Below are 27,289 nucleotides of genomic sequence, written 5' to 3'. Positions count from 1 at the left end.
TGAGTCTAAAGAATTCTTTTGGAAGCCTGATCACTAAGGTACTTATCAATTTTCATGTACCATACCCTAAGGGTTTGCCTCAAACCATAGAGAGCTTTCACTAGTCTAAGAACCTAGTGTTTTTTACCAGCAACCTTAAAACCAAGAGGCTACATCATGTAGACCTCTTCTTGTAGGTCACCATTCCAAAAAGAACTCTTGATGTCCATCCAATGAAACTTCCAACCAAATTGTGTTGCCATCACTAGGACTAATCTAATAGTGCTCATCTTTATTGTAGGAGCAAAGGTCTCCTTGTAATCAATAACTTGACACTGAGAAAAGCCCTTTGCAACTAAACGAGCTTTGTACTTATCCAAAGTACCGTCGAATTTGTATTTTATTTTGTAGACCCATTTGTGTACTTATCCAAGTTACCATCATATTTGTATTTTATTTTGTAGACCCATTTGAGTACTTATCCAAAGTACCATCAAATTTGTATTTTGGGTTCCTTCCCTGGTGCATGATCAGAAAGCACCCATGTGTTAGTCTTCAACAGGCTCTGGTGTCTAGACTTCATGGCCAATTCCCACTCTAGAATTCCTTTAACATCGAAGTATGTCTGAGGTTCAAACACACTGTGAATGTTGGCAATGAGAGAATAATTAACTGCCTTTGTAGGTTTGCTCTTTTTTCCAAGCAGTTTTCTCATCAATGAGCTCATCATCTTGAAGATCAGCAAGTGTCTTACCCCACCACTTAGGCCGGAGAGAGTAAGAACCAACATTAGCATTAGGAGTTGCTCTATGATCAGGTTCCTCATTAGCAAAATACAGATCAAAATCAGGTGAAGCATCTAAAAATTTGGGTGATCCTGCAAGAGAAGTCGGAGGTGTCTGTACAAGAATCACTGGTATAATTGGACTTGTTGGAGCTACTGAATCCCTCCCATCAGGTGGACATAATGGCAACCAAACTCCCAAATCATGAGCCTTCATAGGCTAATTTGCTGCACAGGAACAGGATAAACAAGCATAATGGTCCTCGTAGCTCATCAAAGACCACATCACGACTATACAGGAGACAAGATGTCTCAATGTCGATCAGATGATAGGCTTTACAAAGACTATTGCATCCAGCAAGCATGAGTTTCAAACTCTTGGCATGCAACTTGGTGCATGATGCATCAAGGACCCAAACATAGGCAAGAGAGCCAAAAACCTTCAAGTGATTGATTTGGGCTTGCGACCTAACCAGACCTCTTCCAAAGTCTTATCATTGACTGCAACAGTGGGTTACCAGTTCAAAAGGTAAACTGCAGTGTTAAATGCTTCAGCCCAAAATTTCTTCGAAACATGTCTGTGATCGAGCATGGTGCAAGTCATCTCAATGATTGTTTTGTTCAAACATTCAACTACATTGTTCTATTGTGGTATGACGGGTGTGGTTAGCTAGTGCTTGATGCCATGAATATCACATAGGCTAGAGAATTCATTAGAACATAATTTCCCCCATTATCTAACCTAAGAGCAATAATAAATTTCCAAGACTCTTTTTCAACTAGAGGTTTAAACTTATGAAATATAGTAAACACTTCTAATTTCTTTTTAAGAAAATAGACCCACATTTTTCTATTGAAATCATCCGCAAACAAGAGAAAATACATGGACCCAAGAACAGAAGAAGTGGCCATAGGGCCACAAATATTGACATGAACAAGTTCAAGTACCTGAGAAGCCCGCCATGAAATGCCACTTTTGAAAGGTGTCTGATCTTGCTTCCCAGCCTGACATGCATCACAAACTCCAAGCTATTGAGTCTGAATCTCTAGAAATCCGAGGACAAGCTTTTCCTGAGCAAGCTGAGAGAGATAATACACATTTTAGTGCCCATACCGCTAATGCCAAAGTGAACTGACAAAAGACCGCGAAGCAGCCATAGGTAAGTCCTGAGAATCACCAAAATCAGCAAGTGTGAAAAGACCATGATCCTCAAGCCCAACTGCAACAACAGACTAAGTCCCCCTATCAATGATGGTGCACTAATGTGAATTGAAGGTGACATCCAATTGTTGAAAGTGTCGCAACAACTGATTAACTATGAGTAGATTTAGTTCCATCCTAGAACGCAATACACATCAAGGAAAATGAAATTCCTCCTAGAAGACTAAATCTAAATGTTGCCTTTGCCGACAACAATGTACTCTCTCCTCCACCAGAAATAATTGGAATTGAAAAAGGTTGGTAGTCAGTGAACCAATCTTTGTGGTGTAATGTCCCCAATTTTTAATAAAATATTTTAATTAAGTTAATTAATTAAATGGTCCTAAAAATTAAATAATATCACAAGAACTTTTTAATTAATTGATTTAATTTATAAAGGAGCACAATTTTTATTAATTATCTGTTGGTATTTTCCCTGTTGACATTCTTTGTAAACCCTCAGGAGTTTTTTTTGAAGGGGTATTTATGTGCAACATGTAGGAAGTCATTAGTATGTGTGATTTGGATTATTTCTTTGTACTACAAATTCCAGTTGGAGATCAATATCACAATTTCGGAAGTGGAAGATCTTCCTTACTTGGCTATTCCGATTTTGGTGGGATTCAACCCTCACCCTATTTCGTCTTTGTATTACTTTGCTTCGGATCTAGCACATCTAGAGCGCCATCTTTGTCTGCAAATATAATAGGTGAATATCTATGTTCGGCATCTTTTCTAGTCTGGCATATATCTGGTACACAACATTGGAATTCGCTCATTCATAAATAGCACCAACTGCACGACTTACAAATCTGATAGCCTTCCATGTACGAACATGGACAACAATCTACCAATACCCCCGTACAACATCCCTGCAGCACCGTATCCCCTTCGGACCAAGTTCTCCTTCAGGTCGAGTTTCCCTTAGGATCGAGATCTTCAAACCGACTTTCCTTTGGATCAAGATTCCCCTTCGGATCAAGTTCTCCTTCGAGTCAAGTTCTCCTTGGGGTCGAGTTTCTCTTCAGATCGAGATCTCCTTTGAACCCAGTTTCCCTTCAGATCGAGATCTTCTTCAAACCGAATTTCCCTTCGGGTCAAGATCCCCCTTCAGACCAAGTTTTCCTTCAGATCGAGTTCCCTTTTGGGTCAAATTTCCCCTTCCATTGAGTTCTCCTTCAGGTCAAGTTTCCCTTTGGATCAAGATCTCCTTCAGACTAAGTTTCCCTTTGGATCAAGATTACCCTTAGGATTGAGTTCTCCTTCGGGTCGAGATCCCCTTCAGACCAAGTTTCCCTTCAGATCAAGATTCCCTTCTGATCAAGTTCCCCTTCGATCGAGTTCTCCTTCGGATCGAATTTCCCTTTGGAACGAGATCTCCTTCGGACCAAGTTTTCCTTCGAATCAAGATTCCCTTCTAATCAAGTTCACCTTCGGATCAAGTTCTCCTTTCGATCGAATTTCCCTTTGGAACAAGATCTCCTTCAGACCAAGTTTCCCTTCGGATCAAGTTCTCCTTCGGGTCAAGATCCCCTTCGGACCAAGTATCCCTTCGGATCAAGATCCCCATCTGACTAAGATTGCCTTTGGATAGAGATCACCTATGGCCAAGATCATCTTGGGAACATTACATGTCGTGGGTGAAATGACGAGAGGCACCAGAATCAATGTACCAAGCAAACAACTTGACATGATCTACAGGTCTTTTAGCCATGAAGGCATAAAAGGCAGTTTTTGTCTTCTCAATGTGCTCTAGATTGTTCACTTCTGGCTACGAACCAGATTGCTTAGATAGGGTAACTAAACGTTTCTGACATTCACCCTTCACGTGACCATATTTGTGGCAGTAGTTGCACTCAATGTTCTTTTTCTTGGAGCCTTCTGATGCTAGAGCAGAGGACTTATGCTAAGAAGACTGTTGTGAATGAGACTTGCCCTTATCCTTTTGAAAGGATTTAGTAGCAAAGGCTTGCTTTGTGGAGATGGAGTTGGAGCCTGAAACTACTACCGAATTGTTGTTTCCACCAATTTTTAAGTATAAGTGTGCAAAGAATCCATTAACTTTAGATCAACACCAGTAGAAGTAATGTTGAGAGTCTCGATAAAATGCTCGTAGGACTTGAGTAAACTTTTGAAGGTTCTTACCACAATGTCCTCTTCCTCTATCTTGCATCCAATGGCAAGCAATTGATCACGGATTTCGTGAATCCTATTCAGGTGTTTCTGGAGCGATTTCCGCTCATCCATGACAATAGAAAAAAAATGTTCTTTAGAAAGAAGGTCGTGCTTTTGTCAGAAGTCTTGTGAAGTTTCTTGAAATGCTGTCATATCTCAACTGTTGTCTTGTCTGATGGAATTTGAGGGAGCTAATCATCCATTACGAATGATTTGAGAAGCGTCACACCTCCCGATTATTCTGATCATATGTATCCTGAATAGTACCAACCATAGTCAAACGGTGTGTAACACTTAGAACAATCTTATCAGTATTCCAATGTTCAAAGATTGTTAGCATTCGTTGCTTTCACGTGCCACAATTCTGACCATTGAATTTCTAACTTTTTTCGAACAGAATATTCATCAATGATGTCGTGGCACATTTTCAATGAAAAATGTAAAAATTAGTGAAGGCATGTACTTCAAGGCGAAATGTTGGAAGACCCAAAAAAATGAACAGGTACCTAGAAGACAGCTCAAAAAACCCAGAAGGAATATGCTATCAGAGTTTAGATCTGTAGCTCAAAATTTGAGTCACAAAAATCAAGGCACCTAGAAAAAACAGACAACCCAGTTGAGCTCTTGAAAAACCCACCAAGAAATTTTTTTAAATTGGTTCTGGTACAGAAATTTAGGGTTTCGAGAAAAACGTAGTCAGCTCCAAGAAAGCTCAAAAAATGGCGGATTTTTGTTAATGCAAGAGGATCTCTGATAGAATAAACTATATTTCCAGACTATGATAAAATATATAACTTACTTGATCTTAGATTGTGGATTGCAGATCTTCAATTCTAGAATAGTATTTGATGCTTGGAGAACCTTCTACTTGAATGAGAATGGATAATTGTTCTTCAATAATCTGCAAGAGGGATAGATTGTTGGGACTACATATATGACTTGTAATTGATATATGATAAGTCCCACCGATGCTATAATATATATCCAATGAAGAGTTACGTCCCACCAGGAGCATGACTCTACATGGCCTTTCATGACCCTTCGTGGGCATAACTATTGGTTTATCTTTAACAAAGCAATGTTTTTAAGATCGGCAACAGTAACCTTCTCTTGCCCAATACAAAATTATTATTGATGCATCACACTTGATATGAAATCGGTGATAGAGTATGTTTAACAAGTGGAGCCCGATATGAATCGAAGGCAGTGATATTAATTGCATACATAAATATATATATATATATATATATATATGCACATATGTGTATTTATATAGGTATATGTATTTGTTCAATATAATCACAAAATCAGATTTAATCTCTTTAGTATTACTTAGACAGAAGCTATACTTCAACACTCCCTCTTAGTGAGGGAGAAGTAATAGATTCCTCAATAGATACAAGAATACGGAATGTCTGTATATAACACATTATCTAACTTTTAACACTTTGAAATAGTAACTAGTCAAATAATTAAATCACCATGCTATGAACACCATCATAACATATATTATGATCTCTAATTGTCCGAAACAATATCTAGAGTAATCATAATGCAATCATTATCAATGACTTCCGGCATAACCGAAACAAACATCATGATAACAGGCCTATCATTTGCAAGATCGTCACCTTACAAAAGATTACCTTTTGAATATATATGTCCATGAAAGATCGTCACCTTTCATTACATATCTGATGCAACTAAACAACCATAGAAGCTTAAACACATATAAATTAAAAAATTTAATTCAATATCCAATATTACAATTTAATCATACCAAGTTTTCCTCTGAAGTATTCCAACTTCACTTTAGCAAGAGGCTTGGTAAAGACATCTATTGTTTGCTCATTAGTACTAATGTACTCCAATTTGATAACACCTCGATCTACCATATCTCTAATGTAATGATAAGGAATTTCAATATGCTTAAAACGATTGTGAAAAACTGGATTAGCTGAAAGCTTGATACAACTCTAATTGTCGCAATGAATCACAGTGGACTTCAAAGGCCTTTTAAACAAATCAACTAGTAACTTTCGTAACCATACAGCTTCTCTGACTCCTAAGGAAGAGGCTATGTATTCTGCTTCAGTAGAGCTTAATGCAACTGAGGATTGTTTTCTGCTGAACCAAGAAATCATCCCAGATCCAAGACTGAAACAACATCCAAAAGTGCTTTTAGGTTCAATATTGCTGCCTGCACAATCAGAATCTGAATATCCATGAAGATTGATCTCTACTTGATCATATCTGATTCCCATACCAATAGTGCCTTTTAGATATCTTAAGATATATTTAGCTGCCATTAGATGTATCTTCTTCGGTGCACACATATACTAGCTTAAGGTGTTAGTAGCATAACATATATCAAGACGAGTATTCACCAAATACATTAAGGATCCAATAATCTACCTATAGTAAGTAGGATCTGTAGATTCAGAGCTAATCATATCATCCTTCAGCTTGTGTAGGTTGACTGCCATAGGAGTAGTATCTGGTTTACAATCCACCATTCCAAATTTTGTCAAAATATCAAATAGTATATTTTTCCTGATTTAGAAAGATGTAGTTACCCTTTTGCCAGACTTCCACTCCTAGGAAGTAGTGGAGAAGACCTAGATCTTTTATATCAAACTATGCTATTACTTCTTGTTTGTACTTTTTTATAAAATGTTCTTCACCTATTATCAACAAATCATCGACATATAATACAAGAATAATCATGTCATCACCATCTATCTTGAAGTATAAGTTAGGATCGGCTTCATTTTAGAATACCCTAACTTTGTTAGATATTTGTCTATTCTTTCATTCCACGCTCTGGGAGCCTGATTAAGACCATACAATGCTTTCTTTAACTTACACACGTGAGATTTGCTATCATGAGTGAAGAACCCTTCTAGTTGCTCAATATAAACTTCTTCAATTTCACCGTTTAGGAATTTTGTTTTAACATCCATTTGATGAACTTTCCATCCTTTGGATGATGCGATTGCCAAGATAGTCCTAACTGATGTGTATCTAGCAACTGGAGCAAATGTTTCTTCATAATTGATACCTTCTTTCTATGAGAAACCACATGCTACAAATTTGGCTTTGTACTGTTCAATGCTGCCATCAGATGCATGCTTGATTTTGAAAAGCCACTTAGACGGAACAACTGATTTGTTTTTAGGTCTGGGTACAACATCCCATACATAATTTTTTAGTATAGAATTGTATTCTTCAATCATTGCTTCTTTCCAAGGTTTGCTTGATAAGGCTTCTTCAACATTTGAAGGTTTTGTTTTAATAAGTTCAGTTAATAATGCCACATAACATGATTGGTTTCTTGTTCTTTTACTTTCTCGAATTTCTTCATCAAGTTCAACATGATTCTCTTCTATCATTTTCCTAGCCCAAAGTGGCCTCTTTTTATTGTTAACATTTTCGGTATCCTCAAGATTTGAAGTAGTAGGTGAAGAAAGTTCAATATCATTCTCCTCATTTTCTGTTGGGTGATCTTCATCTATTTCAATGACAGGTTCTGTATGTGAATCATCACTGTTCTTAGAAAGATTGAAGGCAATATCTTCTTCAAATTTAACATCTCTATTGATCTCAATTGTTCTTTGACCCGGAACATAGATCCTTTAGCCTTTGGTTGTTTCACTGTATCCAATGAGTATTCCCTTCTTTCCAGATGGTTCTAGTTTTGTTCTTTTCTCTTTAGGAATGTAAAGATAAACAAGGCACCCAAATATTCTTAGATGACTTAGATCTGGTTTGATACCCATAAATACTTCTTTAAGAGTGGTGTTTTCTATTACTGAGAGTGGACATCTGTTTTGAATGTAAACTGCAGTGTTAGATGCTTTAGCCCAAAAAGAAGTATGAAGATTTTGGTCGTGCATCATTGCTCTGGCTGATTCAACAATTGATCTATTTTTACTTTTTGCGACTCCATTCTATTGAGGATTATAAGGTACAGAAAACTCCCTCTTAATCCCAATAGTAATGCAAAAATCTTTGAAAATTTCAGAGATGTATTCACCTCCATTGTCTAATCTTAGTATTTTTATAAACTGTCCTCACTGGTTTTCAACTAGAGCTTTGAATTCCTTGAATTTTGATAATACTTAAATAGATTTCTTTTGTTTTAGGAAGTAGATCCAAGTTTTTCTATAATAGTCATCAATAAAAATTACATAATAGAGGCACCCATTTAGGGAAGGTACAGACATAGGACCACGTAGGCCGGTGTGAATAAGTTCAAGAACAGATTTTGATTTGTGAATACTTTTAGGAAATGATTGCTTAGTGTTTTTGCCTAGAGCACATCGTTTGCAAATGCTTAAGTGATCAGTTTTGAGACTAGGTAATCCTTTTACAATTTTCCCTATGGATGACAACACACAAAAATGAAGGTGGCCTAGTCTCCTATGCCAAATTTCAATAGAATTTGAAGTTTCATAACTTAGGGCTAAATTTTGTTGATTACAAAGTTTATATAGACTTTCATCTCTAAATCCAATAGATATAGCTTTCTTGATAGTGGAATTCTTTGGCCAAGATAAAATTTTGTCCTCTTGAAAGGTGACTCTAAATCGTTGATCAGCAAGACTAGTGATTGAGACCAAATTCCTTTTTATACCAAGTACATATAAAACATTTTTGAGTTGGAGAGTAATACCTTAATATAGGTGAATTGAGTAGGACCCAATACCTTTGATTGGATGAGTAGAATTATCTCCAATGGTTACTTCTTATGATGAGTATTCTGAGAAGTTTTCAAATTTGTCTCTAAAACCTGTTATATGCCGAGATGCTCACCTGTCTATAATCCAAGTATTTTTGTTTGAGTTTAATTCACTTAAAAGAGCTAAATAAAATGCAAAGTTTTTTTTTTCTTCTTTCTCTTCTTTGACTTCTACTAGGGCTGCTTGAATTATTTTCCATTCAAGGGAGAAGTTGTGAGAGTGACCAATTTTGTCGCATTTGAAGCATTTTACTTTAGACAAATCTCGTTTCTTATATAGTTTGTCAAATCCCTTCTTATTATGTTTGAATTTTCTGTTTTTGTTTGAATTTGCATGAAGAGCTTGAATGTCTCCCTCTTGATTTATGCTTAATCCTCTTGACACTAATCTTGATTCTTCTTGTGTGCACTCATTTTTGAGTAATTCAAATTTAGGAAGCTCGGGTCAGGAGCTTAGACCTTGAATAAAGGTTTCCCAAGATAGAGGAAGTCCTCTTAAGGCTATCATGCTAAGTTTTTTGTCATCAACTCGATTTTTAATTGCTGCAAGTTAATCTTTTAATTCAGAAATTCTTAGAAAATAGGACGTGATTGACTCCCCATTATTCATCTTTATGTATAGAAGATCTTGCTTTAAAGTTAGCAGTCTACGAGTATTATTGATTTCAAAAGTATCCTTAATGGTAGAGAACATCTCAAGTGCAGTTTTAAGACTGGATATAGAAGGAATTATGGAGTCTATAATAATTTTCATAGCCTTATTGTTATGTCTTCTCCATGTACTTTTATCTTGATCATTTTCAAGCATAGGTTTATTTGATTCTATGAACTCTTCTAATTCCATTTCTCTTAATATTGTCATGACTCAAATTTTCCATGATGAAAAGTTTGAAGCTCCCTCAAATCTATCCTCTAATCTTACATGATTAACCATTTTGAATTTGAGGAAAAATTTAAATTTTATAAATCTGAGATTTTAGATTTAAATCTGAATAATAGAGTTTCTTATCAGAATGGCTCTGATACCATGTTAATGCAACAGGATCACTGATAGAATAAACTATATTTCCAAACTGTGATAAAGTATATAACTTACTTGATCTCAGATTGTGGATTACAAATCTTCAATTCCAGAATAGTATTCGATGCTTGGAGAACCTTCTACTTGAATGAGAATGGATAATTGTTCTTCAATAATCTACAAGAGGGATAGATCGTTGGGACTGCATATATGACTTGTAATCGATATATGGTAAGTCCCATCGATGCTATAATATATATCCAATGAAGAGTTACGTCCCTGTAGGGGCATGACTCTACATGACCCTACGTGGGCATAACTATCAGTTTATCTTTAACAAAGCAATGTTATTTAAAATAGGCGGCAGTAACCTTATCTTGTCCAATACAAAATTATTATTGATGCATCACACCCGATATGAAATCAGTGATAGAGTATGTTTAACAAGTAAAGCCCGATATGAATCGAAGGCAATGATATTAATTGCATACATAGATATATATCTATATATATATATATATATATGCACATATGTGTGTGTGTGTGTGTGTATATATATACATATAGGTACATGTATCTATTCAATATAATCACAAAATCAAATTTAATCTGTTCAGTATTACTTCGACAGAAGCTATACTTCAACAATTTTGCAAAAAACCAATCGAAATAGAGCTTGAAAAATCCTAGAAGAGATTGGAAAGGCGGGAGAAGCCCTAGCCAACCAAATTCGAGGCCAAACAAAGTGCAGAAGACTGAAAAAAAAATCTGAAAATGGTTGTCGTTTTTTCAATGCAATTTGAAGAAAGTTCGCGCGATTTCCAGGTGTGAATTACATAACCAATGTGCCCAGTAACCAAAAACATGTTGCAGACCAAAAACAACCAGCAATGGTTGGGATTTGCAAAGAAAAACGGCGTTGAGAAACCTTATTCGGGTTCTATAATAGTCGATTTTTCCTACCCACAAGGTATTTTGAAAACTTAATTTCGAAGAATATTAAAGCAAATAATTTGAAAAAAGAAATTACAAATTTTTTAGAAGAAAATTTTAACCTTGCTCTAATACCATATTATGGAAAGTAATTGGTAAAATACTTGCTTGATATAAACAAAGATCAAATGGTCGATATATACAAATGAATAAATGATGTTTCCTTAGGAAATCATCTTCAAAAATAGAAACATTTTATTCTAGCTAACAGATAACTAACAACTAATTAAAAGCTAACTAAATATTAGAAAGATTCTAATATTTACAGTAGATTACAATAGATAACCATTAAATAGAAATAGAAACTATCTATTATCATAATACATCACATAATTGTTATGCCACATGTTTGAATCCAATATTTATTAATTTGTGAAATAATGAACACATCAATTTATTTAATTGACCTGTCAATCCATCAAGAATCTTAGATTACTAATCATTCATTTGATTTTTATAGAACAATCATATTAGCAAGTGGTGAGGATACACAATAGAGAAATCTAGGAGCACAAGTTCCTTCATTTAAGTAGACCACCCATTGACTTGGATTACTTGAAGATCAAGGGGTCGGCTTGACTTGGTTATTCAGTCTTTTTAAGCCTAGTTGTGGAGTAGTGTTTCACAACGTCCTATCCTGCTTTCCCCTCAAGTTTTGAATGAGGTTGGTTTAAAGAATAAGCTATAGGGTGCACCTAAGAGATGTTATTTACAATAGGAATCTTCATTATCATTGTGTTTCATGTTAATTGATTAGTGTTCCTCAATTCAACTGCTATTGTATAATTTAGTGAAAAAATACTCTTGTAAATAGATTGTATTGTTCAAATCGCTATTTTTTGTGGCAAAAACCAAGTATATCACAGAAGGGAACATTACATGATCAAGAGTATAAGGTTCAAGTTAAGGATGTGTTTTAATATATAAATCTTGTGAGTTGTGATGTTAAAAACAAAGGATAATTTGAAAAATACCGGTTTCAAACTCATGAAAAGAATGGGATATGAATGAAGAGGATTAGGAAAGCATGGGCAAGAAATTAGAACGTCCATTCAGCCTAATTTTGATACCAAAGAATAAAGGCCTCGCATATAGTAAGAGAACTGAAAATGATCTTATTAATGCTACAGGTTCATGCAAGCCATCTCATGGACTGTAGTTTATTTGATGTTCTTATTATCACAAGGAAATGCATAAAAAGGAGAAGTGTTGGGATAATTATCCTTGTTCTAGTTTTGGACTGAAGAATCACTTTAAAAAGTTATGTTGGACTAGAGAGTGGAATGCACAAACAAAGGAAGATTGCATGCAGATTAATTATGGATAGATTGATGAATCCAACTAGGAAAAGGTTACAAATGTGCTCAAATAGTTGTACAAGCCTAAATGTTTGCACGTAAACATGAGGAGTGGTCAAACTAGAATGTCCATTCAGCCTAATTTGAGACCAAATAATGAAGGCCTCACATATAGTAAGAGAATTGAAAATGATCTTATTAATGCTACAGTTTCATACAAGCCATCTCATGGAATGTAGTCTATTCGATGTTCTTATTATCACTAGGAAAAGGTTACAAATGTGCTCAAATAGTTGTGCAAGCCTAAATGTTTGCACGTAAACATGAGTAGTGGTCAAATTAGAATGTCCATTCAGCCTAATTTTGAGACCAAATAATGAAGGCCTCGCATATAGTAAGAAGGCCTTGCATATAGTAAGCAAACTGAAAATGATCTTATTAATGCCACAGGTTCATGCAAGCCATCTCATGGAATGTAGTTTATTCGATGTTCTTATTATCACAAGGAAATGCATAAAAATGAAAAAGTGCTGGGATAATTATCCTTGTTCTAGTTTTGGATTGAAGAATCACTATAAAAAGTTATTGTTGGAAATCTAATAGGGAAAGTGTGAGACTGAGAGGGGGGGTGAATCACGATCTATAAAACTTCTTCACTTTGATATGAAACATATTTGATATCACCACATAAAACCCTCATTTAAACATTCATCTCATATCAATGAAACCATTCACATCAATAGAATATCAGATCTACCTTCTAACTGCATAAATGTAAACTCATAGACACATCACACATTAACACACAGATTTGGTAATGTAGAAATCATCCAAGGTGAAGGTAAAACTGCAGCAGGGATGACACCAATAAAATCTTCACTACTGCAGCAACAAAGTTGTGTCTATTAAGCATCAATGATTCGATCACTTCTGATGATCTACCCTATGAAGGGTCTGCCCTGTTAAAGGCTAAAAGAATTGCTAGGTTCTACCTTGGTTAAAGGATTTGATATCACAATGAAGTGAGTACTCGGTTAGGAGATTTACATAAGCCTGTTAAAGCTACTCTGTTAAGAGATTAAAGCCCTAAAACACCTGTTAAAATGTTCAGTACTTGATCCTTCACTTAGCACTTCAATGCTTGGTAACAAATCTCCTCTATGCAATATAATATCGCCTTACTGTGATAGATCTCCTTTGTCTCTACTCAAAACTCTTCACTGAATTGCTCGATCTCTACACTTTGATTTACCTCCAAAACTTTGCATGCAAACTGAATCTTCACACACACGCGCCCATACACTCATTCATTATGATTTAGGTCATAAACCCTCCTTAAATAGAGGATTGGGTGAACCTTCTAAATCCAAATCAACGATCTAGGATCAATCCTTTTGTCATTTAGTCCTTGCATTTTTTTGATTGGTGGATTCCCTTACCTAGGGATTAATGATCTTGCTTTGAACGCATAATCATCTCCTTAATTACCTCCTCAAGCTTCAAAACATACTTCTAGCTCGACAAAAATGGTTTACATAAGATTTTGTGTCATTCCAAACAAATATGTGAAACTGTGTTACTTGGCACGTACATCACACTAGCGCTCGGCATAAACTATTTCTTCCTGTTGTCCCTCGGCCTTAACTGTACTTGGCATGAACTGAATAACTCGACCTCTATATCACTCGGCGCTCATTGATATCTCTTAACTAACTCGGCATTTAATGGAGTATTGGGCGACCATTAGCTCGCTCGGTAGTAACTACTGCTCGGAACATGACTTGGAATATGTACAAGTCTTCATTCCTTAGTTTGGCCTATATAAGATGACTCGATCGCAGTGATGACTGAATAATCCTGCCTTGTGAATGACTAAGTGTTTGACACTAATAGACAACATTGCTTAGGGATCAACAATCTCCCCCTTTGACATTAGTGGCAAAAACACTTCGTCATGAAATGTCAAAATTGTTCAATACAAAATTGAAATACAAGTACTCGCCCTTAGAATATATTCCATACCATGGCTCGGTATTTCAGTCATGTTATGATTCTGCACTTAGTATATACATGTTCAAAACTTCAAATTTTCAAAATTTATAAACTGTTCTATTCTCTTCTCGATTTCCCCCTTTATTCTGCATTTTTTCCCTTGATCACTTTGTTCATTCCCCCTTGTTTTTGTCATGTATGGCTTCAAGGGTGTAGGGATCAAACCATACTTGTCCAAAAATGGTTTGTGAAGCTATAAGATCATGGCTAGAGCATGATCCCAACTTCTCCGTACAAATTCCAAAATTTGAATCGTTATTTCTAGTGTAGCAGCTAGATCCACTAAATTATCAGCAGTTGAGAGATTTGGATCTCTTTGCACAACCTCCTTTGTTAATTAAAGCTCTCTCTGCATAACCTCCAAGTGAGATATCAACATTGTCTGAATAGAAATAAGATTAGCCCTTATTCTCCCATCCTCAGCCATCAACTTGGCTCACCTTGATTGGGCAAATGTTAACTTATTAAAATGAAATGAGCTTGTACTTGCGTCCATGCTCAATGTGTTTCCTAAATATTGTAAATTGGTTAGAAGCTTATCTATAACCTCTTGATTTGCCTTAGTAAAATAAGTAACATCACGTAACTTTTTGTACAAAGAATGAATACTCTTAACAACTTCTTCTACATTATTTACAAGGTTTGTAAGATGTTGCCTTAATGCAATTTCAGTAGAAATTTTTTCTATAACTTTCTTCTCAAATTTCCTTGCAATCCATTGCATTAACTTCTCATCTGCATCAATGTCTGTGTCATTGACCTTCTCCACAATCTGAACTAAGCTATAATAGAAGATTTTTCATTAAGGTTTTCCACATCAAAAGCTTCGAGGAAAATATCCTCAATCTCATGTAATACTTGTTTTTGTTGTTGCTCTCTTCTTAGCTCTTCTTGTCTTGTCTTCCTTGTCAATAAATCTTGCAAGGTTATCATTTGCTCATATGTTAAGTTATTAGTGTCCCAATTAGGAATCACAATAACTTCATCTAATGTCATTAGTTTCCCAGGTGACTAAGCCTTTTTCTTAATCCTCCTTCCTTTAGAATCTAAAGTACTAGAGCTCAGCAATGATAACTGTACACTTTGAGTTTGGAGCTCTAGACTTGGCTTGTAAACAATTGCTTGTGTACCCTCAGCACCTTTTGGCTCCTCTACTGGTCTCTGTTCCTTGGTCGATGCAAGTTCACTAGTGGAACTCGGCTGCACTATCTCCTTTTCTCCCTCAGTTTGAGTTGACTCTTTACCCAAACTCTCTCTTCATGTGCAACATCACCTTTTGTTCCTTTTGACTTTGCTGCTAGGCAACAACAACATCACCTTTTGCTTCATCTGACATTTGATCATTAGTTTCATTGGTAACTTTAGATGAATCAATTAGACTTACTGTTACCTGCTGAGATTGTTGTTGATCACCGATCTTTGGATATTCCTTGATCTGTACAATCACTAGATTGGTGTCCATCAATGTATCTTTAATAGATTTAGGAGTTTGCTCCTTTTTTGGCTTGGCAAACATGGTCTTCTTTGGCTCTTGATCGGCAGTAGTCACATCAGGCATTGTAGTATCTAGAGTTTCATCCTCAATGGTGACTACCTCAATCTGCTTCACACTCTCTTATTCCATCTTATGAATAGTCTCAACTAATTGCTCGGCATCGTCATAAATATCTTCTTTATTATCCAACTCAACTCCTCCTGCATCATTTTCTTCCTTTTCTTCTTTCTCTTCATCTGCAGGCATCAGTCCAAAGACTTTCTTCCATACTATTTCGCTTTCTTGGACAACCTCTTTAATTTTATTTCTCAAAATTTTATATGCCCTTCTCTTTGGCACAAACTTCTTTGCATAGTCCTTCATGGCTATTGACATATGATGTTTTCCTAAATCAAGCATCACTTGGGCTAATGTAAACTCTCTCATTTGTCTTTCAGTAGTCAAAGCCCATTTCCATTTTGCATCTATCTTGTTAGACAACTCTTCTGGTAATTCCTTAACTAACTCGATTGGTGTATATTTAAAATTCACCATCATGTCAATAATTGTTTGTTCTACTTTTTCCTTATCAATCTTTTCTAAAGTATCATAATATATTTAAAACCAACTAATCCTGCTGAACTTCTCAAATTCTCACATACCTTATCAATATTTTGTGGCTCTTTTCTTGGTACAATTTGAAATTGACTCAAGTCATCTGACTCGGTCCTTTCAGCCTCATCTTCCTCATCATCATTTGATTTAACAACCAACTTTCTCCTCGGCTTCTTCTATTGTTAGCCTTGCTCGGCCTCTTTTGATCTGATGTCCTATTTCTAGGACATCTTCCCTTAATCGGCCTTGCGATCTTAACAATCCCTTTCTTCAGTGGCTCGACAGCTATAGGACTTGTCACCTTGGATCTCTACCTAATGACCCTTTGTGGTGTGGTAGTAGGATGGATTGTCACTTTCTTCAAGCTCTTCTTCAACTTAGGCTCAACCACAACAATTTCCTTCCCTTTGGTTGCCTAAGGCTCGGCAACAACTAGCTCTTTGCCTTTGCCTTCATGTTCTTCTTCACCATCACCTTCATCACTATTGAGATCTTCGTCTTTTCCTTCAACAATCTACAATGGTGCCTCTCCAAGTTTGCCTTCCAAGTATTGGATCATCATCTTTCTTTTTTTGTCCATCTTAGGGACATTGGTTTGCATCATCATCTTGATTTTAGCAATCTCATATGTGTTGAAGGGTTCGGCATTCTTGTCAATCTCCTCAGCTAACAAAGTTGTGATGGCGGCTAACACTTCATCAACATTTACTTCATAATGCATAGGTCTTAGCCATGCCACCCTAGGTATAACAGCCTATACATATGTATAATTTGTATCAACAAGAAATCATAGTACCAATCAACGATCGCTTTAGGTATTCTGAATTTGTTCTTCATCTTCCTCTTGAAGTCCTCAAAGTATCCATCCATTATGGTTTCAAAATTCTCACCTATCTAATTGATGTACTCATTTATTTGCTCGGTCACTGGTCTGGTCTTATCCCAAACATCTCCAACAGTAAGAAATGAATTATGTACATAGAAAAATATGCATATAATAAGAGAACCAAACTTACAAGATGTATTCTTCGCCTTCCTTATCACTCCAAGGTTCTCTGCAAGTTGGATGAGTTGGAACTCGGCCAAATCATTACTATGGTCCTTCTTCAGAAGTTTATAGCCCATGTCAACAGCTACACATGGTACACTGTTCAGTCGACTCGACTGATAAAACTTATGAGCGGTCACCCAAACTACAAACTCAATCACAGGATCCTCAATAATGTTGATTGACATACCTCGGCCATTCCACTTTGCCTTCGACTTTCAATCATATCCCTTGCTTGGCATCGAACACTCTTCACTCGGTCCAAAACAGGGTAACCAATATTCTGACTAGTCCATTCTCCAACCATAATTTCATGTCATGTACCTTGCTCAGCACGATCTTTATCCATTCAACTTTAAACACTTTTAGAAACACTAGAGCACGAGTTAACCCTTTCTCGGCCACGACCTTGTTCTCATCTTTCAATATCCCATTTTCACACAACTTGTCATAGGCATTTCTTAGCTCAAAATCGACCCTCTTTGATCTTGCACATATAATACGATCTAACATCATGAACCATAATCACTCTGGGTGGAATCACAAATAATGCTCCTAACAAATCACTTGTTAACGCAATGTCAAGTTATGCTTTAAACTTAGGTGGAGGGCATGCATCAATATGATTTGAGCATTTTTATCCCTCAATGCTTCACTCTTCTCACTTGCAAATGCAAATGATGCCATTGTCACAATCTAGGGTTTCAAACTCAAACAACTTTACAACTCGGCTCAAACAACTTTGCACAACTTACTCGTTAAGCCAATGACACAAACTCACACAAATCACTCTGCAAATTGCCTAAATTCTTCGCTCTATAAACTCGAAAACCTTGTAAGTCAAAATGAACTTCAAAAATCCACTATATAGCTTCAAACAATCGAATTGAGCTTCCATTAAATACTTTGTACTAATTATAGATATATATTTGGTGCATTACAACTGTCTTGGCTTACTCACTAGAACTCAACAGATACACATCCTTCAACTTTGCTCAGTCAATATTGAGACTCGGTTCATATTGAAATACACAACTAGCACTCGGTCTCTACCAAATTTTCAACTCGGTACAAAAACTCATCTTAACTCAAGCATTAACATTTATCCTGATGCATCTTCAATCATGTTGATTTGGACTTCCATACATACAGTATTAGGAACTAATGTATGATATAGAAATTTGAAATGTAGTTCCATACATACTTTGCCATTTAGTTTGAGGTGGGGAAATCACCTAATCCATTGGATTCAATGATCACAACTTCTCCATTTGCACTATTGCCTTCATCTGACTTCTTTCTTCGTGTCTAATTTATTTCACTCCTTACTTCTTCAGCATTGACCTTTGCCTTTCCATTGTTTACCTCAACATTTGGTGTTGGTGCTTGGTTCATATAGCCCTTACTTAGATGATCGACCTTTTGACAATTGAAACATACTGGTCCAAAATTCCTCCAGTTACTAGATCTTCTTCTGAGATGTATCCTAGCACAATTTGCTGCAATGTGTCCATACTTTCCACAATATTGACAATTTACCCAAGTATTGCAATCCCAATTTATGGTATTACCTTGCTTAGGTGCTTTGCCTTGACCGGTGCCCAATTGTTCTCTGCCTTAGATCTGCAATCTTGTGACTTATGACCATACTTCTGACATGTATAACAGTAGCCTTCAAATCTAGAAGTAGTTGGTGCTTTATTGACCTTTGATCTACACTCATGTGCTTGATGACCTTGTTTGTTGCAAGTAAAGCAATAACCATTAAATTTAGGTTTAGGATTTGACCTACCAATCTTATGCCTACAAATGTTTGTTGTATGACCTGGTTTTTCATAGTGATAGCATGTAGGCTTCATGTTCTTTGGCTTTGTATTTGCATTCCTTTGTTCTCCTTGTCTTGATGATTCTCCTTGCTCGGCACTTAGTATAAACTCAGCATAGCCTAGTCTAGAGGTGTCATGGGGTCTCCTTGGTGCATTCATGTGTTCATTCAGAAATCTCATAGCCTCTTTAGGTTTATTCAACCTCTCAACAAATTTATTTTCAGCTTTCAACTCATTTGTCAGACTATCATTCTTAGATTTCATATTTGTAATCTCCAAATCCTTTCTTGCAATCTCATGATTTGGACTTAGTAACTGATTGAGCATATTAAACTAATTATGTGTTAGCTTTTGTACTTCTTTGATTCTTTCATCAAGTCTTCTAACCAGTTGTCTTGTCTTCATCAGCCATTGCCTTGTCATCTTCAATCTTTGCTTTATCTTCCTCGGCTTTTCTCTTTTGTTCAGTCACTTCACATAGCCTTACTACTTGAATTTCATGTTCTCTTTTCAATGCTCTGACTTATTCAGGGTATTGTTCCTCTTTAACAGATCTACAATTGTTGCATCAAATTCACTAGATCTTCCTTCATCAAATAGTTCTTCAACAATCTCTTCTTTGTATAGGGTGTCATTTTGTTGAATAGTCATCTCTTTCCTTCTCTTCAAGGATTGCCTTAATATTTCCTTTGTGACCTTCACTTGTTCATATGCAAGTTGAACATCTATCTTCTAGTTCTCAATGATCTTTCCCAGTTTGTAGGCTTTCATCTTCAAGATCTTTAACTCCCAGGTGGTTAGACTTATGTCAAGAGCACACGGCTCTGATACCAATTGTTGGAAATCTAATACGGAAAGTGTGAGACTGAGAGAGGGTGAATTAGGATCTATAAAACTTCTTCACTTCAATAGGAAACATATTTGATATCACCACATAAAACCCTCATTTAAACATTCATCTCATATCAATGAAACCATTCACATCAACACAATATCACATCTACCTTCTAACTGCATAAATGTAAACTCATAAACACATTACACATTAACACACATATTTGGTAACATAGAAACCCTCCAAGGTGAAGATAAAACTGCGGGGATGGCACCTACAAGATCTTCAGTACTGTAGCAATAAAGTTGTGTCAGTTAAGGCTACAATGATTTGATCACTTCTGATGATCTACCCTATGAAGGGTTTGCCCTGTTAAAAGCTAAAAGAACTGCTAGGTTCTACCTTGGTTAAAGGATTTTAAATCACAATGAAGTGAGTACTCAATTAGGATATTTACATAAGCCTGTTAAAGCTACTCTGTTAAGAGATATAAACCCTGAAACACCTGTTAAAATGTCCACTACCTGATCCTTCAATTAGCACTTCAATCCTTGGTAACAGATCTCCTCTATGCAATATAATATCACCTTACTGTGATAGATCTCCTTTGTCTCTACTCAAAACCCTTCACTCTCTTATTCACCTCCAAAAATTTGCATGCAAACTAAATCTTCACACACATGCGCCCATACACTCATTCATAAACCCTCCTTAAATAGATGATTGGGTGAACCTTCTAGATCGAAATCAACAATCTAGAATCAATTCTTTTGTCGTTTAGTCCTTGCATTTTTCTGATTGGTGGATTCCCTTACCTAGGGATTTATGATCTTCCTTTGAACACATAATCATCTCCTTAATTACCTCCTCGAGCTTCAAAACATGCTTCCAGCTCGATAAAAACGGTTAACATAAGATTTTGTGTCATTCCAAACAAATATGTGAAACTATGTTACTAAGCACTTACATCACACTGGCACTCAGCACAAATTCTTTCTTCGAGCTGTCCCTTGGCCTTAACTATGCTCAGCATAGAATGAATAACCCAACCTCTATATCACTTGGCTTTCACTAATATCTCTGACTAACTCAGCATCCACTAGAGTATTCAGCGACCATTAGCTCACTCGGCAGTAAATACTACTCGGCACATGACTTGGAATATGTACAAGTCTTTATTCCTTAGCTCAACCTATATAGGATGACTTAGTCATAGTGATGACCAAATAATCATGCCTTCTGAATGACTAAGTGTTTGACACTAATAGACAACATGGTTTAGGGATCAACAATTAAGTTGGACTAGAGAGTGGAATGCACAAACAAACAAAGATTGCATGTAGATTAATTATGGATGGATTGATGAATCCAACTAGGAAAAGGTTACAAATGTGCTCAAATAGTTGTACAAGCCTAAATGTTTGCACGTAAACATGAGTAGTGGTCAAACAAGGTTTAAATGTTTGATGCAGGTTCCTAATGATTGCTTGTGATTACCAATTGAAAGTAGTCATGTAATCTGATAGATGGAGTCTTCTCCGTGGAAAATCCATAAGACTACAGTGATGGTAATGTTGCACAATGAAAGGACCATTTAATGGTTTCACCCACCATAAAATGGGATTATGTCGATAAGTGGTGCTTCTGTACAACCCCATGCAACACAGTCCACAGTTTGCAAGTAAATAGTTTTCGGAAGACCCTAGCCTAGTAATCCTCACTACATGCTAAAATTTAAATGCATGAAAAGGAAAACTGATAATATTTGGAGCTGAAAAACTGCTTGTTTAGAGATTGCAACCTCTACAAAAAGTTCCAATTGCTGTTTGAAACACAAGGTTGTTTAGTATTGAGAAGAAATGTATGCAGAACTCAATATTGAGGTGCATCATATAATCTGTATTGAAAATTGAATAAAAGATTTATGTTTGTGTATCGAAGCAATTTGTTTGTGTTTATTGCCTATGTTGAGAATTTTCATAGATATGGTCTCAACCCTAGAAAGTTTCAAAGGAGCTTGATACTTCATACCATTCATTTCTCGCTGGAGCTTACCCAGTCTATGATGATAGGGGACTTGCCTAAAACTTCCATAAGGTTCTCCCAGAGGCCTGTTGAGAACCTTGGGTAGCCACACTACATTTGCAGATGGCCGAGAAGTTACAGCTCGCTTGAGGTTATAGTATAGGATAACTCTCTCCAATGTAATCCTTTCGGATGATTTTTATTTCTTGGACTGATTAAAGGTTTAAAACATTAATATTGAAGGGCTATGTTAGCCTAGTTTTACTTTTTATCTATCCAACTTGTTGTGATTTCCGTTTTTATTCATCTATTTCGAAGGTATAGGCTTGACTGGATTTTTATAGGATGCATCTCTATCACTAAAGCACATATTAGTTGAGATGTGTTGGTCTTAATTTTTGACAGGAAAAATCCTGTTAAGTTTTAAGTTTTACTTTTTATTTGTTTGATAAAACCTTGTCCATTTCCTTGATTTAAAATTCAAATCTGGACACCTAAATTTTATTTTTTATTAAACCAAAAAGCAAGCTTGTATTCCAGGCGTAATAGTTATTAGTGAAATTATGGCGGGTATTTTGATTCAACGACTGCATAGTGCCAGCCAAGAAAAATTGAAACTGCCAAAAAAATAAAGACAATTGTACCTGAGTAGCGATGAATGGCGGGATGTAATAATGCTTCCTTCCTTGTTCGTTTCCTCAGCAGACGACAAAACTTAAACATTGCTAAAGTCGGAGGAAAAGGAATTGTTTGAAGCTCAAGATAATCCATTTTTCAAAAAGTGCACAAATCGTAACGCTTAAAATTCACACTTCAGCCTGCCAAAGTCTTCTAGGTATTCCGCAACCAAGAGACTGTGGAATCTTCGTTTCTTTAATTGTGACTTCGGATTGAGCTATTCTTCATCAACTGTTATCCCATCCCATAATTACAGGCTATAAAAATCTATTCTCCTTTTATTTTTTTATTTTTTTAAAAGTGCATTGAGCTGTAGTTTCAGAGCCAAACAAGAGACACAAAGCGTCAAAGTTCCTGCCTGCAGTATAGATGTGGAAATGAAAAACGATAGATGTGAGTAGAGTTTAAATGGGTAGAGAGACATGTAATTATATGATTTGGCAAGGTTGGAGAAACTTTAATATAATTTTTTTTCAAAACTAGCAATTAGATTATGATATGCAATGGATACACCAATAAGATCATGTTTGAATTAATTACGCATATTACAATTTTTTTAAGATTTCAGTTACTCAACAAAGTTGGACAATTTTTATTTAGTTACAAATGGAAGAGAAAATAAAAAATTTCCATTTATTAATAAGATCAATAGCTTTAATTAATTAATTAATTAATTAAATTTATTGAATTAACAGATAATCAAATAAGAATAAAATGTTATTGAGTTTATTGAAATTGATATGTAAATTAATTTATTTTTAAATAATTTAAATATTAAATAATATTAAAATAATTTGAAAAATAAAATTCTTGTTAAGAAATTAAAATTTATTAACTAATATTATAATAATAATAATAGATTGTATTCAATATATATCATTTTAAATTGATATATTATTAAAATTAATATTAGAGTATTCATAGATGTGAATGTAAATTATTGATTATTTAATGTGATTTATATACCGAAGAATAAAACATTGCCAATATCCTTAGCTATAAAGGAAATAGGTAGAAATTTGTACGATATATTCTATAGAAAATGGATTTTGAAAAGGCTAGAGGAAGTTACGAGCAAATACAATTGCCAGTTGTTATACCAAGCTCCCTCTTCCAACAAGCTATTCATGTGTGAGAATATGAGAGATCTGCAATAGATTAAAATAGATAAAGACATTATATCAAATTCTTGGAGTCTCTTTGCTTAGTTCTCTTTGTGAAGATCTCCACCACAGAGTATAGAAAGGTTCTATTATAGAATGCTAAAAAGAGGACAATTAAGGTAGAGCTACATGAAGCAAAAATTGACGAGGCAGATGTCAATACAAAGGACTCCTCCTCAACCAGAACAGTCAAAATTAGGGCTTCATAACAAATTGGCATTTGACCATATGTGAGTTGAGCCGAACAGAGAATCAAATTGAGACAACACTTCTGAAATCACCAAAGTATTAGATATATATTTATTATCTTCTTATAGTAAATTTATAGTAGAAATGAAGTAACTTTGGAGCAATGGTAGTCCCACCCAACCCTGTAGGGTGGGGGGCATGGGCCGACCCGCTTGTTACCCTATTGCCATTGTGGGGGAATCTGCCCTTATATTTAAATGCACAAGAAGATAGTAAAAAAGTCTGTTGGGACATTTTGCATGCACGTGGATTGCGGCCCTGCCTTCTGCTCCTCTATTGGACTAGCTAGACATGGGCTTACACCATCCAAATTCCCTGCTTATGGTGAATGGGATCTCTATGCTAAATGAAGACTGGGAACAAACTCCTCGACCAATTTACCTAGGGTTCACAATATTGACAATTCCTTGAAATTTAAGGTAATAAGTCTTATGTTATTGTGAGCTGGATCAAAAGGAGAATCATTCAATAATTTGTTGTTGCTACAAGTACCATCGAGGGCAAAATTATAGGGGCGACTGTGCACCGATTGTACTAACAATGTTCTTCTCTGCAGCCATGGACCAGAACTTAGCGAAATGCAAACACAGAGAAATGAAGGAAAATGCAAATGCAGAATACTAATATTGATTGAGTAGAGATATCTCGATATTTTGACAGGTTTATGGAGATTTGAGAGTATTGATTGAGTGAAATAACTGGAGATTTCCGAGTATTGACTATGTACAGTTTTCTAGAAATTTCCATAGATTTCTAAAGATTTTGTAAAAAAAATTTGCTATCATAAAGCTACAAATTTTGTTTATTTTTACTAAATAAAAATGAATTTTACCCCTTACTCTTCTACAAACCAATGAGAATGTAGGAAAATAATTTTGTTTAAATCATTAAATGTACATAAAATCTCAAACTATAGTAAATATATGTCAGCTAAAAAATTTCTTTGATGTGATTGGTTGTTTATAAAGTTTTAATTGCATCCAACTAATGCAATAGTATCCTACCATAGGTAGGAACTAACAATCTCAGATAAAGACTCATCACATGAACATGATCTTTAAAAAATACCATTCTAGAAACAATCTCAGATAAACACTCATCGGATGAACATGATTAAAAAAAACATCATTGCCTGAAGAGGCTAAATAATTGTTCATCAAACCCAAACAGTTGAAAATTCAGTTTCTTTTCTGAGTTTTTGCTCAGAGTCAAGCAAGAGTACACACAAAGTTTCAACAAAGTAAACTTTGACAGGAGAAATAAACATGGGGTTGCCCATAAAAGCCTATATTGTCGATGATAGAAGGTGCGTGTGATGGAGCCCAATAGTCAGTTCTTCCATTTCTATTTTCCCATCATAGTGTCAAACTTCTCCCTTCTCTACCTCTACTCTCACCATTTCCTCTGTTACATTTCTAGTATGAATCTCAATCCTAATGTACAACTTCAAGGTGAAGACACATATTTTTTCCTCTCTCTGGGCTCTTTCTAGCCAAGGGACTGATGGGTCTTCCTACGGCAAAGAGCCTAAAAATTTTGCAATCCAAAATGATCTAGGTGAGGTCTTAATTCGGTAATGATATAGTTTAGGGCTTGATAAGAGAGAAGCGGTAGATGTGGCGGTGGGCTAAAAAATATTAAAAAAATCTAGAGAATGATCTAGATAAAGAAAAGAGGCAGTAGATGTGGCGGTGGGCTTAAAAATATTTTTAAAATTCAGAGAATGATCTAGATAAAGAAAAGAGGCGGTAGATTTGGCGGTGGGCTAAAAAATATTTTAAAAATCCAGAGAATGATCTAGATAAAGAAAAGATGTGGTAGATGTGGCAGTGGGCTAAAAAATATTTAAAAAACCAAAAAATGATCTAGATAAAGAAAAGTTGTCTATAATGTGACATTATTTTTCTCTAATTTTGATCTGGAAAAAAGATTTTTCTCCTTGCCTTTTTCCATGGCAGCCAATAATAGTTTAGAGAATGAGTAATTTTCTAATTTTATAAATGTATGAAAATAATAAACCATGTACAAAACTTTACAAATGAATTAATTTTAAAATATTATTGGTTGAAGTAATTAAGTTATATGCACCTAACGGATGCATAAGTATTCCTGCCATAGGCAGGAACTAATAATGAGGTCACTTACCGAGAATACCTGATAAAATTTGCAAATTCATATTTCTGTGTTTATTTTTTATTTTGTTTTTTTTAATAGGTGATGGGCTGAAATCTTTGATTAATTATTATAATTTGTTATAATTGATTATTACTAGCACTTGTACCCCCCAAAGGTCCAAGGGTTAACCCGATTCTCAAGTCAAAGAAAATCTTTGCAATTTTAGCAAAGCTACAACATCAAAACCATTTTGTACAGTTTCAAATTTTCTTCATTTTCTTCTTTTCCCCTTAAATTTAAAGCCAAAGGATTATGTAAATGCTTATTAGAAGTATAAAGCTAAGATGTTGACCTCAAGGGACTGAAATCTAGGTTGCGTGTGCTTATCCAAATATTGCTTGTTGCTACTGGGGATCATTTCAAAATGAAACATCAACTTTAATTGCTAGATGGAGGGTTGGAAATTTGCCATGGAGTGAGAGCAAAGCAGCTGTGTGTTAACAAGTGCAATGTAACATCTCCCTGTACATATTCACACTACAACTGGTTGTCCATATTCACACTACGAGAACCGTGTACCTCCAAGAAAATGAAATGGTGTCAATTCTAAAAACAACTTAGCAATGAACAAACTTTTACTCTGATCTTTGTATTTGACTACCATACATGTGCACTTACAATGACGATATTCATGATAAGCAGAGTATCAGAGGCCATTTATATGACTAACAAGTTTGCTTATGTATAGATCTAGGTGGTTACCAAAAATGATGATGAAATGTACAAATGCAATAAAGGATACATTGTTGACTAGCTTGGTCAAATCAAATTATGAGTGATAACAAATCTATTTTGAAAGAAACAACACAATAAATTAATTAGCCAAGTTACACAAAGGACAATAGAGAACTTTTATTTACCAGCAGTGAATCGTCATTAACTTCAAAGTTATAAACAACATGGTATCAAAACAGAGATGGTATTAATCATATTTAACAAGAGCAAAAGTAAAATGAA

General features: G+C 35.4%; 1 protein-coding gene across 3 annotated transcripts in view; it reads right to left on the bottom strand.

Annotated features, from left to right (window-relative positions):
• LOC149573009 (glutamate receptor 3.3-like) overlaps positions 1 to 23,209 on the bottom strand; it is a 145,735-nt gene extending 122,526 nt beyond the window's left edge. Inside the window, exon 1 of one of the 3 annotated variants that reach the window (XM_089814148.1) lies at positions 22,712 to 23,209. In XM_089814148.1, coding sequence (XP_089670274.1) covers positions 22,712 to 22,838 — 127 coding nt within the window. In that variant the 5' untranslated portion in view covers positions 22,839 to 23,209. The remainder of the gene's footprint in view (positions 1 to 22,711) is intronic. The other 2 variants (XM_089814150.1, XM_089814149.1) reach the window with 2 other exon arrangements.
• Positions 23,210 to 27,289: the final 4,080 nt, after the last annotated feature.

The sequence above is a fragment of the Cupressus sempervirens genome, chromosome 2 (genome assembly GCF_028749045.1).
Source record: "Cupressus sempervirens isolate cs-2001-9-10 chromosome 2, ASM2874904v1, whole genome shotgun sequence".
Classification (NCBI taxonomy): Eukaryota; Viridiplantae; Streptophyta; class Pinopsida; order Cupressales; family Cupressaceae; genus Cupressus; species Cupressus sempervirens.
This window is presented reverse-complemented; position numbering and strand designations above follow the sequence as displayed.